General features: G+C 39.8%; 1 protein-coding gene across 1 annotated transcript in view; it reads left to right on the forward strand.

Moving 5' to 3' along the window:
* The window catches only part of dock8 (dedicator of cytokinesis 8), a 74,116-nt gene that overhangs the window by 26,960 nt on the left and 33,707 nt on the right, over positions 1 to 13,449 (forward strand). Inside the window, 14 exon segments of the mRNA XM_088993828.1 lie at positions 4,717 to 4,866; positions 5,645 to 5,725; positions 6,202 to 6,361; positions 6,439 to 6,575; positions 7,033 to 7,126; positions 7,217 to 7,379; positions 9,103 to 9,220; positions 9,718 to 9,788; positions 10,136 to 10,280; positions 10,374 to 10,475; positions 10,570 to 10,665; positions 11,756 to 11,990; positions 12,062 to 12,223; positions 12,431 to 12,609. Coding sequence (XP_088849954.1) covers positions 4,717 to 4,866; positions 5,645 to 5,725; positions 6,202 to 6,361; positions 6,439 to 6,575; positions 7,033 to 7,126; positions 7,217 to 7,379; positions 9,103 to 9,220; positions 9,718 to 9,788; positions 10,136 to 10,280; positions 10,374 to 10,475; positions 10,570 to 10,665; positions 11,756 to 11,990; positions 12,062 to 12,223; positions 12,431 to 12,609 — 1,893 coding nt within the window.

Consider the following 13,449-nt stretch of genomic DNA (forward strand, 5'->3'; position numbering starts at 1 on the left):
AATTTACGATTGCGTGCCATGTGCCTGCTTATTTTCTGCATGTTTTTAGGCGCCCAAGTCAGCCAGGGATCAGTGTAATCTACAACATGTTTTGCCACTATCACAATTTAATACTGTGCACCCACTCCCACCCCCCCAACCGGCTACTTTGAGCAATGGCTGTTTGGATGGATTGAAGGATGGCTTTTGCTGGGAGCTTTTATGGGTGAAGAGGCTGGAAGGATTTAGCTTGTGCTTAAGAGTTGGTGGAAATAAGTGAGATGGGGTTTTATGCCAGTGGCCTTGCCCTCTTCTGACTGCCCTGTCAAGTCGAACTGATGCCGGTAACTCTGATTTGGGCTGATGGGTAGTACAGGGCTGAAAGGCAGTGATGTGTAATAACCTAAAAATCTAAAAATAACTATTTTTATTCTATGTTTGCTTGTGATGAGGATACCAGCCATTCAAGCATCTGATTGTGTACTTCCATTGCTGTTTGGAGTTGTGTGAAGCACTTTTACAAATCATTTTGGTGGTGGATGTGTAACAACTCCTCCCTGGTGTTAGCATTAGCACTAGCACTAGCATTACTGTCCCACGCTAAAAACTAGAGTTCTATAAATTGGAATTAGTGGATCTTCCTAAACAGAACTCCTACTGAACATTGATGCTAATATTACTATTCAATGTTGTGTACAGCATTTGTACAAACTTTGCCTCATACTTATACTTTGTCGATTAATATTGGTGGACAAGCAAGGATAGCTCTCATGTTTGGATTAGCACATATGCTAACTTGTTAACACTTAACTATGTTTAGTGTTTGTAGAACCAAATTTGTCATACTAAAAAGAAAGTGTTTTCATAATGTTGGTGGACGGAACATTGGAAAAACTTTTTTCACATGCTAGCATTCAGTGGTCTCAATGTTGACAGATTAGCATAAACACCTCTCAAATTAGCATGAGTATTGGTAGTAGTATTACAGCATTTTTGTTTGTGGCACTGTAATTTTTTTCAGAAATTCACTCTGACACCCGTGCACAACTTTGAGAGTGTATGTGTGTGTCTTCGGACAGGTAAAGTGCATTCCGCGCCCTTTGGTTTCCGAATGCTGCCAGCATGGTGCACTGTGTCGCCCAGTTGGAGGCGTCTAGAGTACGGATGAGCACTCTGTTTTTGGTGCACCATGAATAACTTAACATCAAATATGAGCAACACTGAGTTTCTGAATAATCTCAGTGAAGCAGTGCGCGCTCTGAGCATATTTGCAAATGCTCTCTTTGTCACGTATTGAAAACTCGGAATGCTATACTATGAATGGACCAATATGGCCACCCATCATTTTGGTTTGACAATAGCTTACTTACTGTAGGATCTCTTCATCGCCGTCAATGACCCTTGTCATGGTGAAGGTGAATCCAATGTTACAATTTATGTTAAGGAGCTGTGAAATTGTGCATGAGAGAAATGGTTACACTTTTACAAAACCTTTTTTTTCCTAACCTATTTAGTGTTCCGCTTTCTTGTTGCCTTACTGCTTTTTTTCCCCCTCCAGACTACTACATCCCTACAGTACGTTACATTTTCTTCTGCTTTTTTTGCGGTCTGGTTGTTATTTCCTCACATCCTTACCTCTTGTTTGCCTTGTGGTATTTCTTGCGCTAGTGATTTTTTTTTCTTGAGCTAACAATGATTTTGTTGCTGTTTGGCATCTGTGAAATTGGCAACAGATGTTCACATAATTCCACATAATTCTCTTCTTATTAATCATGGTTCTCTGGTTTGTTCGTGCTAAGTGGATGGATAGTGCTTAACCCAACAAGTGTCCTACGAAGCGCAACAGGAGAGACGCAAATATAGAAAAAGTTGGAACATCATCCAATTGTTTCGAATGTTGAAACATTTTTCACTACAGGAAATAATAGAGGGCAGCATGGTGGCCGAGTGGTGGTTAGTTAACATGACAGCTTCACAGCGATGAGGTTCTGGGTTTGAATCTTTTCTTTCTGTGCCAAGTTTGGATGTTCCCTTGGCTTTCTCACACGTATCAAGAACATGCATGTTCGTTGAAGACTCAAAATTGTTGCATAGGTTTGAATGTCAATGTGAGTGTGCGTGGTTGTTTGGCATCCGGATAGTGAACCTAATTAAATTGGTCAATTAATTTTATGATTTATAATTAGTTGATTGTATGCATCCAACTATTTTATAACACAAATATAGATATATTTTACTCTGACAAAAGAAGTAGAGATAAGAATTATGATGCGTATGTGGAACTGTCGCAGCTTGGAATTGAAGCGGATTTACGTGGGACAGGAGATGTGAGACAGTCTATTTTTTCAATGGCTTCATGTTTGCTTTCAACATTTAGCTTGTAGCAGACGTGCACATTTCACTATGACATACCTGATCCACTGGTGAAAATGACGCTTTGATCCTCTCCTCTTTCATTTAGAACTGCTTCATGCAACAAAGATGGTGCAGAAAGTGCTAAAGATTGAATGACTCTCTGTGTCTTTTATGTTGTGTCAGATTATTTGTGATTTAATTTTTTATGTTTTTGTTTCATACTTCAAGATGGCGCTGCGTGAGTGGCTGCCTTTGCAAGCAGCTCCTGTATTTTGTTTTTGCTGCTGTGAAAATTAAAAATCTCCACTGAGAGACAAATAATAGCTCATCTAATCTAATTAGCCAACATGCTTTAAAGAAATGAAGGCTGAGAAGTTAGGAGTAAAGGAGGTTAAAATCACGTATGGTGTGCAAGGAAGGAGGTAGAAGAAAAGAAAGTGTGGATGCGTGAATGAGCTGGTCTAAGGAAAGAATGTCAGGAAGCAACAGATGCCAGGAGAGAAAAAAAACAGTTCTGAGATGAAGACAGGAGAAATGTAAAAAAAAACAAAGATTTGAAGGCAACAAAAAAAATATGGTTATAGCAAAAGAGGAATGCAAAAATAAAAAGCACTCTGGGACAAGTTGAGCTCAGGAAAAATACTGTATACTGTTGTACTGTAGCTCTATTGACAATGTAAATACCTGAAGGCCCAGATTGGTTTATATTTATTAGACATTTGACATTTGTCTTTACACGTGAATATGTTTTTCATTAACCGTAAGGTCACAACTCTTATTTGACACCTTCGTTCCGCTTCACGGAAGATGGATGATGACAACTTCATGACCACACCCCTCGCGTCTGTTGCGTTTGGCTTCCTGTAAAATGACCTGTTATCAACACGAGGTTTTCATCTGCACACTGAGTGACAAAACCAAGCGTGTCACGGGATTCAAGGATACGATTTGACATCTGGTGCTTTTTTTGGAGGACAGAAGAGGGGTGTGGGGGTGGGGTGGGGGGTTAGGCAACCACTAAATCTGCTGCGGCCGGCCCTCTTGGAAAGAATCCCGGCGAGCATCACAAGGATCACATGACCGGCACATGTGGCTTTGTTCATAGCCTGAGGTCGTGATGATAATGCTGCAGCGGTTTATGCTGGAAGCATAGTCACAAAACCAGCTTACAGTCATTTTTGCCAGTAACATTAATTTTACAGCACACACACACGACAAATGAAAATTGTATGTTTGGGACATTTTTCTCAATGTGAAGTCAAGATGGTCTGAGGATTGGCTCGATTTTTGTAGCTGTCTCATGGCTTAATAAATTGGCGTGACGTCTTCTGACAGTGGCTTCGCTTTATTTGCAGATTGCTGTCATCGAGCTTCATGAAAATGCAGTCTAAGCTGACATAAGATGAGGGCAAAATGACCAAAGAGCAAACTCATTTATATCTTTCCGCTCTCTTGGGGAGGGAGTTTAGCTAAAATTCAAGACTTGAGCTCTGTTTCTTCTTCATAGCTTTGATATGTTTTGGCTTGACAATCTAATTGTAGTTTTACATTTTGGCTTCCTGTGTGGAGTTGACATCTTCTCCTAGGTTTTCTCCGTCATTCCTAAAACATTCCATTTTAGTCAGGGCTGTTCAATGCGAGTTAAAAATCCAATCCCATATTTAAGATAAGAGATTTCTTAACTCATTCACTGCCAGACGTGTGCAAAAATGTGTCTACTCCAGTGCCAGAGTTTTTGTCATTTTCACTCAAATTGCAGGACCAACAGACTATTAAGTTTTAGGATGACATAAACATTCAATACATCATTAGAAACCTTATACTCTCTTCTTTTATCGGTTAATTCCTAAATTATAAGAATCTGGCGTTATCTGAGCTTGAAATGGGAGTGGCTGTACAAAATACAATACAATGCATACATATTGATTTATATAGCACTTTAACAACAACTGAAGCTTTAACAAAGCACTAACATGGACAAGAGGCAAATGCTGTCCCCTTGACCAGCGCTTTATCGGCACCCTCTTTGCAAGAAAAACCCAAACCCGAACAAATTCGGGAATAGCGTTCAACTTTTCAATTGCCGAATACATTTGGAAATGGCAGCGAATGAGTTCATTGCTTACCCTCCACTTTGGCTTGTTGTCCCCCAACACACACACTGTGCTTATTTTTCCTGATTCCAAATAAGACTCTAAACCTTCCACAGAGGAGAATGTGAACATAAACGTTGTTTTTCCTCTTTGTACCATTTCCAAAGTCAACTAACTCCACGTTACATACATGCCTATAAAGCACCATGCCTGTAAAAAAAATATCACTGTTTGAGCTCTTATTTGAGGTCAAAATTAGGCTCAAGCCAAGTCTATCCTCGTCTTTTAGATATCCGAGAACTTCTACTGTGACCTGAACTCCGAGCAGTTTAAAGGCTTCCTGCGATCGCACACTCCTCACGTCGATCCCGCCTCACTGGCCCGGTCGGCCATTTTCTCCATCACCTACCCTTCGCCCGACATCTACTTGGTCATCAAGGTAAAAATGAGATCCGTGAACAGTGATTTTGAGACTTTTTACAGCAACAGCATCCTTTTTTTTTAACTCATTCACTGCCAGACGTGCAAAAATGTGTCCAATGCAGTGCCAGGATTTTTGTCAATTTCACTCAAATTCCAGGACTCACAGAATATTGAGTTTTAGGACTACATAAAATTTTGATGCAGCGTAAGAAACCTTAGACTCTCTTCTTCTTCAGAAAAATAAAATAAAATTCCTAAGTTATATCGGTCTGTAGTTATCTGAGCTTGAAATGGCGGCGGCTGTACAAAAGGCAAATGCGACCCACCCGTGTAAGAGAAAAATCATTGCGAGAGGTCTGACCAGCGCTTTATCGGCACCCCCTGCAAGAAAAACCAAAACCCGAAGAAATTCGGGAATGACGCGCCTGTCACATTGTCACATTTTTCAATTCCCGAATAAATTCAGGAATGGCATTTAATGAGTTAAGGGAAAAAAATGTCCTCAAATGATGATACAAGTAAAATGTGTTGTACATAATACATTTTATAAGAACCGTACTGAAATACATTTTTGCAAATCGACTTTTTTGTTTTAACCATTGTAACATTATAAACATCTAATTGTAATTAATGCATACTGCGAAGGGTACTTTGAGAATGACTGAAATAGGATATCACAATATCACAGATATGATTTGCTTGTTTTCATTCTGGTTTTAATATTTTCTTTTTTCACAATGGCTCACTTGAATTTAAATGTATCGATGTAATGAGCTTTGTAATTTTTGTTCCAGATTGAAAAGGTTCTCCAGCAAGGTGAAATCGGCGACTGCGCAGAGCCTTACATGACGATGAGGGATTGTGAATCGTCAAAGGTAATGTAGACTGCCAAAATACCCTAAAATTGTCGAAATGATAAATATTAAATGCTATAAACTTTCTCAGAATGGCCATAAAATGGATTGAGGTATGGAAGAAACTGTCCAACTCATTTCCTGTTTCAAAGACGTCAATCAGTAATATGCATGCAGAGTTGCAATATGACATAACAAAATTCTTTTCGACTGCATATAAATCCATTATAAATATATTGTAGTTGCAGAAAGAATGATCACTATTTTTGTCAGATATTGCGCCTATCAAGAAATGGGTCCATTTGAATGCATTACATTTATAAGCTTAACTGTTATTTTATAAAATATTTTCTGTTCATTGTAATTGTAAATTTTGTACGCCTCACAACTTCTCAGGGATCGTTTCGTGTAGACAAGATGATAGTATGAGAAACGTATGGTAGTTTATGATTGTTGGTTATGTCACATTTGAAGAATTTGTGCTTGTGGCCCTGCAGAACAAGGACAAGCTCGAAAAACTGCGAGGCCAAGCCGAGGCATTCTGCCACAGGCTGGGTCGCTACCGCATGCCCTTCGCCTGGGCTACCGTCAACATCATGGAAGTCATCAGCACTGCCGCCATTGACCGTGACGTCACCGATTCTGACAGCGTCAAAGGTATGTCCTGTCCCTTATTTGGCTGTTTTCATTTGACCTCAATGTTTTCTTTTATTTGTATTTGTTTCCCCCATCAGGGAAATCCAGCAGCATAGATCGTAAATTGCAGCTGCCCCGCAGAAACTCAGAACGTTTCAGCAATTTTGACGAGCTGCCGTGTAACATCACTGCTTTCAAGCCTGCCACCATCACCATCAGCACCATTTTCAAACAGGTCCGGCTTCTAAAACTACAAAAAAAATATTACTATGCTGAGATGCATCCTGTCCTATAATAGGAACAATCAGTGGAGTAGTCCTCTGCTCCCCCCAACCTGAGAGCAGGGACCTATCATAGCAGAGTCCGGCATCACCATGTCTGGACAGTAGGAATATATATATAGGGCCTATACTACCAGTAAGACTTTAGTTCGCTGAAGAAGCATCTTGGATAAGAAGCGAAACGTCCGACATCTTCAAAGAAGTACAGGTGACGGCTGAATAAACCAAAAATAATTCAAGCTATGTAACCTTGGAAGAAAGCATCAAGTTTCAAGTCTTTAAAAATAAAGTTGGCTAGTATTATCATGATTCCCACTTTAATGAAGCTAGCATTTAAGTAGTAGTAGTAGTGGAGTAGTAATCATGACACACATTACATCATTAAAGTCGTTTTTTTTTTTTTGGCTTAAGGAAGGGGATCGTTTGAGCGACGAGGACTTGCTCAAATTCCTCTATGAGATAAAGAAAACATCCACTCCACAGAGACGAATCAAGACAATATCAGGTTACCCTTTGTCATGTTTAAAAAAAAATGTTCGGTTGAGTTTTATTATGAAATGCTGTAAAAACCAACAGTCGAATTTACATGCTTCAGGCTCCATAAAGCTGGACATGTCTCCCCTGCACGACTTACCTCAGGCTTGTTTGTCCACTGAGCTCATCCCTCTCATTCCTGTGGCGGAGAAAAATATTCGACATGTCAAAGAAGTGCTGGAGTTTCCCTCCAGCGAGGTTTACGTGCCTCATAACATTTACAGGTAAGCCGCAATGACACCTATAAAACACTCCTATCAGGTATACTCCAAGTCCGTGGTCCCCAAACACTGGCTGGGGGGCTTGAACTATCTATTAGCTATCTAGCTGGCTAGCTTGCTTCTATTTGCTATCTATTAGCTTGCTAGCTTGCTGGCTATGTATTAGCTATCTATTAGCTTGCTAGCTGGCTATATATTCGCGATCGATTAGCTAGCTAGCCAGCCAACTGGTTATTATTATCTATCCATTAGCTAAATAGCTAGCTTTCTATCTATTTTAATTATTCCGGGTGAGTTAACGCTGGTGCGTGTGGCTGCTGCTGCTCACCCACAGAAAAACGTATCCTGTGACTGTAAAGTGACCTTGAGAGTTTTAAAAGGCACTTATGAATGAAATGCATTATTATTATTATTATTATTATTATTATTATTATTATTATTATTATTATTATTATACTGGGCTCCAAAGAAACAGGCCTAAGAGCTGTGAGCAAATTTGGTTCATCAGGCATGGCGGAAATGCGGATGCAGCATTCATCTTTTGATCAGACCCATTTGAGAGTAGCATTGATGCTAACACCCGATGTAGCATCATAGATTAAAAAAATGGTTATCTTCATATGATGATTTCTAATTTATCCGTTTCTTAATAGTTCATTGTCTTATTATATTTCATTCTATATTTGTTATGCCGTAAAAAACACCGTTTGAAATGAATGAATGTTAATAAAATGTTGAATTACTCTATAATTATCTTAATCATCAGTAGCAGTGCTTTCAAACTGGCAATATAAAAACGCTGGAAAAAATGGTCGCCGGTCCGCAAACACGAAAAAAAAGCATTGAAAGTATGTTTGTAAAACGCAGAAATTCAAAGTACAAATATGTTTTTGTCAGGAGAAAAAGAAAATAGCCCGAGGTTCAAACAGGCCTTCTTGTCCAAACAGAAACTGTTTTTTCTCTTCTTATAAGCCTCAGGCAGCAAGAACAGTCATGCTGCATCCATCCGTCTCAAGAGATGGCGTCGCTTGTTGAATTTTTATGTATTCTGCATTTTTTATTTAAAGGGGACATTGTGGAAAGTTGATTTAGTTGATTTCTTTTAAATATTTTATCCAAATAGTGAGGATAACTGGTTTGGCTAATGGATGGGCGGAGAGTTTGGGCTTTGGAGGGCCTTGAGTATGAAATTGATAGATTAGCTAGTCCTTTGCCATCTGGAGTCTTTAGAAACCTCAAACAATACCACAAAAAATATATGTATTTGTTGCTTTTCAATAATTTTGTAAGTATGCCGGGGGGGTTAACTGTCCATCCGATATCTAAGCAATGTCACAAAGCTTTGCAAATATTCATTATGCTGTGAAACAAAAGTGGGTCACACATGCTGTCAGTAACATCTGGGAGCTATTTTCAATTTAGTGTTTACACAATAAAGAAAACTACAGAATTTGAAAACAATAATATCTAAAATTTTAAAGAATTTCAGTGAGAATGATGATTTTGGGACACCTTTTAAGGTAATTCTAAAGTATTGCTCTGACAATATATTAAATGTTGTCTTCCTATTTATTACTGATGTCAAGATGTTTAAATTTTGTGTTGAAAGCCAAGTCAACCTGTTTCGCATTGTTTCATTCATTGCAGTTACTAATATGTCACCGCTGCCCTCTAGTGTGTAAAACATGAATTACATCACTTCTCCCCCCCTTTTTGTATTCTGCAGGAACTTGCTCTTTATTTATCCCCAGAGACTGAACTTTGTCAACAGGCTAACATCTGCGCGAAATATCACCATCAAAATCCAGTTCATGAGCGGCGAAGATCCCAGCTGCGCTCTACCTGTAAGTGCAGATGCTATCTCTCAAACTATATAGACAGTGACAGTGGACAGTGACAAAAATGAGTTTGACACCCCTTACTATAAGCTATTAAAAAAACATTTGGTTTCTAATATAAATTCTGTCGCAGTTTCCATTTATCAATAATAAATATATTAATATTAAATGTATTATTACAGTTACATATATCATATATGCTTTTTTTACACCTACATACTATATCATATATGCTTTTATTCTGTATTTTTATACTTTGCCCTATATACAGTTCTTTTTATAATTTCTTTTCTACATACGATACTTTGTTTTATCTTTTTGACCCACCCCGACCCCTTTTCAATTTTGCTGCTGTCGATTGCAAATTTCCCCATTGTGGGACTATTAAAGGCTTTCTGATTCTGATAAAGTAACCATACAGTGCACTAATTTGAACCAAACTTTTATTAAGTGTGTGTTTGTGATCATAATAATAATACATTTCATTTATAATTCTCTCCAAGGTTATTTTCGGCAAATCCAGTGGCCCTGAATTTGTGCGAGAAGTTTACACGTCTGTTACCTACCATAACAAGCAAGTACAGTTATGCTCTTATACCCCATGGTTTACCTTCTGTTAAACGGGTTTGAAAAGTTCCCCGAAATAAGTGTCAACGTGACTGATGCAGTTGGGAGACTATGAAGAAAATGCTTAGATTTTTATTTTCTTCCTTTCCTGCAGGTTTTTATGCATACAATTATTTTGTGTTAGGATGTGTTCAAAATGTGTTTTTTTTTATTTACTGATTGCACAGGTGCAAGCGCCTGGAAATTTTACATGCACTGTCTCAAAGTTTAGGAACAAAATGCCAACCTTGAGAGGAAAAGTCTGCCATGTAAGTCTGTCCTTTTTTTCCTAAAAAGTCTCTTTTTTTTGGTCAGGTCACCAGATTTCTACGAGGAGGTGAAACTGGCCCTTCCCGCCCGCCTAACGGAGCGACACCACTTGCTCTTCACCTTTTACCACATCAGCTGCCAGCAGAAACAGAACCAGAGCAACAGCTGCGAAACACTCATTGGGTTCTCTGTAAGCTTCATGATCATACAAAACGAGTTTGGTGTCTTTTTGGGGATCAATCTGAGGTACACTTTGTTTTGTCGCGCTTTCCTCCTCATTTAGTGGCTGCCCATATGGATAAATGACAGACTGCACACGGGTCAATTCTGCTTGCCCATCGCATTGGAGCGACTCCCTCCGAATTACTCACTGCACACTGCTGAGGTAAACATATTTTAAAATTCAAAAAATATTTATTTGGGGGGGGAGGATAAATCTTCCCTGTTGTTGAGTTTGCTGCCTTTTGTTTGTTTTCCAGAAACTTCCTTCTCAAACCATCCCAGTCAAGTGGATGGAGAGTCACAAGGGTTTGTTCAATCTTGAGGTCCAGGCTGTGTCTTCTGTACACACTCAGGTTAGTTAATATATACATTCACTAAATAAGGAAAAATGATTAGAATGATCTTCCGCACCCTGCCCACCACCTTTTCCTGCTACTCCCTTCAGGCAGGCGCTAGCGATCCATGCGCATCAAATCCAGCAGACATTTAAACAGCTTTAAGCAATTAACTCTATGTATTCGCTATCTAACTAGCTAGCTGGCTACCTAGCTAGCTATCGATTTGCTATCTATTCGCTATCTAACTAGCTAGCTGTCTACCTAGCTAGCTATCTATTTGCTATCTATTTACTATCTATTCACTACCTAACTAGCGAGATAGCTATCTATGAGTTATCTATTAGCTAGCTAGCTAACTTTCGATCTTTTTCAGTTATTCCGGGTTGAGTGAACGCTGGCGCATGTGGTTGCCGCTGCTCCACCCGCAGAAAAACTGATCCTGTGACCTTGAGAGCTTTGAAAGGCTCTATAGTGCAGGGGTGTCAAAGTCATTTTTTGCTGCGGGCCACATTGTAGTTATGGTTTCCTCTCGAGGGCCGTTATGAATTTGGGGAACCCATTAGAATGTTTAAATCCCTTCAAATATTACGTATAGAGCCCACAGCAAATTAATGAATAACTCGTTTTCAAATCTGAAGTCAAGAATAATGACTTTTATTGTGGTTGACATCCAAAAATATGAAATTTTGGCTCAGATTTTAGCAATCATCATGGAATTTAACAAGTTTGATTTGCTTTCGCGGGCCGAAAAAAATGATGTGGCGGGCCGGATTTGGCCCGCGGGCCTTGACTTTGACACATGTGCTATAGTGCCTCTTTGCAATTTTTTTAATGATGATACTAGTGCAGCGTGTTCTACCGGAGACAAATTGCTTGTGTGTTCTACATACTTAACCAATAAAGATGATTCTGATTCTGATTTTAAATTATTGGAGGAAACAATGTGGGCAAACAATTTGTCAAAAATGAATGCAAGCCGCAAACATTGGGGAGTTCACTGTAGTAGAGGAAGTATATTGATACTCCCCCACTTCACCTACCTAAGTTACCAATATGTAGTTGTATATAGCTACTCGACCCCCCACTCTCTTCCTTTATCCACCAGGACAACCACTTGGAACGTTTTTTTACCCTGTGCCATGCACTGGAAGGCAGTGCCATTTTCCCACTGCGCGTCCGAGAGGAAAAGATTCCCGAGAACAAATTGGAGCACGAGCTGAAGCTCAGCATCATCTCCTTGTCGTCGTCCAGCCTGGAACCGCTGGTGCTTTTCCTGCATCTAGTTCTGGACAATCTATTCACGCTCATCATGCAGCCCATGCTCATTGCTGGCCAGAGCGGTGAGTTGTTGATGATGATGTCATTGACTTTGATGCGTCCGATAGATATTTCATGACGGCCTCTTTTTCAGCCAACCTGGCCCAGATTGCCTTTGAGTCGGTGGTGTCGATTGTCAACAGTCTGCATAACAGTCAGGAGCTGAGCAGGGACCAGCAAGGTCGAAACAGCCTTTTGGCGACTTACCTTTACTGGGTTTTTCGTCTACCTGACCCCCCCAGAGATATTCCCAATGGTATGCACTCATGAATACCTACCGACATACATTTCTGTTTGAAATTCAAAGCGAAATTGCCCCTAATGGCTATAAAAGTGGAATGATTTCCACTTTTATAGCCATTAGCTGTGAATTTGATATCAATTAGTCCTTCTGTAAATTTGTTCCCCCCTGAGTGTCCGTTCCAAAGCCAAACTGATACTAATCTGCCGTTCTCAAAACCAGGACCAGGTGGTGTCATGCCATCCACAGAGAGCCGTTACAGCACGATGGGCCGAGCTTCGGCGGCCACAGTGGGCAGCATGCTATTGCAGTCCAGGATCCGCAGTAGTAGCAACCCTGACATCCCTGCGCCACATTCGTTAACTGAGGATGCCGAGGTCAGGCACATCTTGGCAGCCAAGGTATGCCCGGGTTGGGAGTGAGTGACATTTTAGCAAGTCATAAGTCACACTTTTTGCAATATGTCAAGACTTTCAAACAAGTCCCTGTGTTGTGCATAATTCTTTTTGTCTTTTCACTTAACTCATTCACTGCCATTCACAAATTCATTGGGGAATTGAAAATATGGTGTAGAGCGCCATTCCCGAATTTGTTCAGGTGTTGTTTTTTCATGCTTGGGTGCCGATAAAATGCTGGCCATGGCCTCTGGCAATGTTTTTTTCTTTTCCACAAAGGGGGCAGCATTTCCTTTTTTTCCATGTTAGTTTTGTTCCAGCTTCAACTGTTGTTAAAGCGCTATATAAACCAATATGTTTGTATGACATTGTATTATGAACACCCGCCCCCACTTGCACCCCATATAACTCCAGATCCATATCGTTTAGGAATTAACTCTTTTTCTGATAAAAGAAGAGAATCTAAAGTTTTTAATTCACTGCTATTCCCAAATTTATTCGGGAATTGAAAACATGACATTAAGCGCCATTCCCGAATTTCGTATTTTGGTTTTTCTTGTGGGGAGATTCCGATAAAGCGCTGGTCAGATCTCTGGCAATCATTTTTCCCTTCCACGAGGGGGCAGCATTTGCCTTTTGTCCAGCCCCCCCACTTGCAGCTCATATTACTCCAGACCTATATAACTTGGGAATTAACTATTTTTCTCTGATGAAAGAAGAGAGTCTAAGGTTTCTTACGCTACAGTGAATTTATATAGTCCTAAAACTCAATATTCTATGGGTTTTGGAATTCGAATGACAATGACAAAAACCCTGACACTCTGGAGTGGACACATTTTTGCACAT

The sequence above is a fragment of the Hippocampus bargibanti genome, linkage group LG04 (assembly GCF_051943395.1).
Source record: "Hippocampus bargibanti isolate YZ-2025 linkage group LG04, ASM5194339v1, whole genome shotgun sequence".
Taxonomy (NCBI): Eukaryota; Metazoa; Chordata; class Actinopteri; order Syngnathiformes; family Syngnathidae; genus Hippocampus; species Hippocampus bargibanti.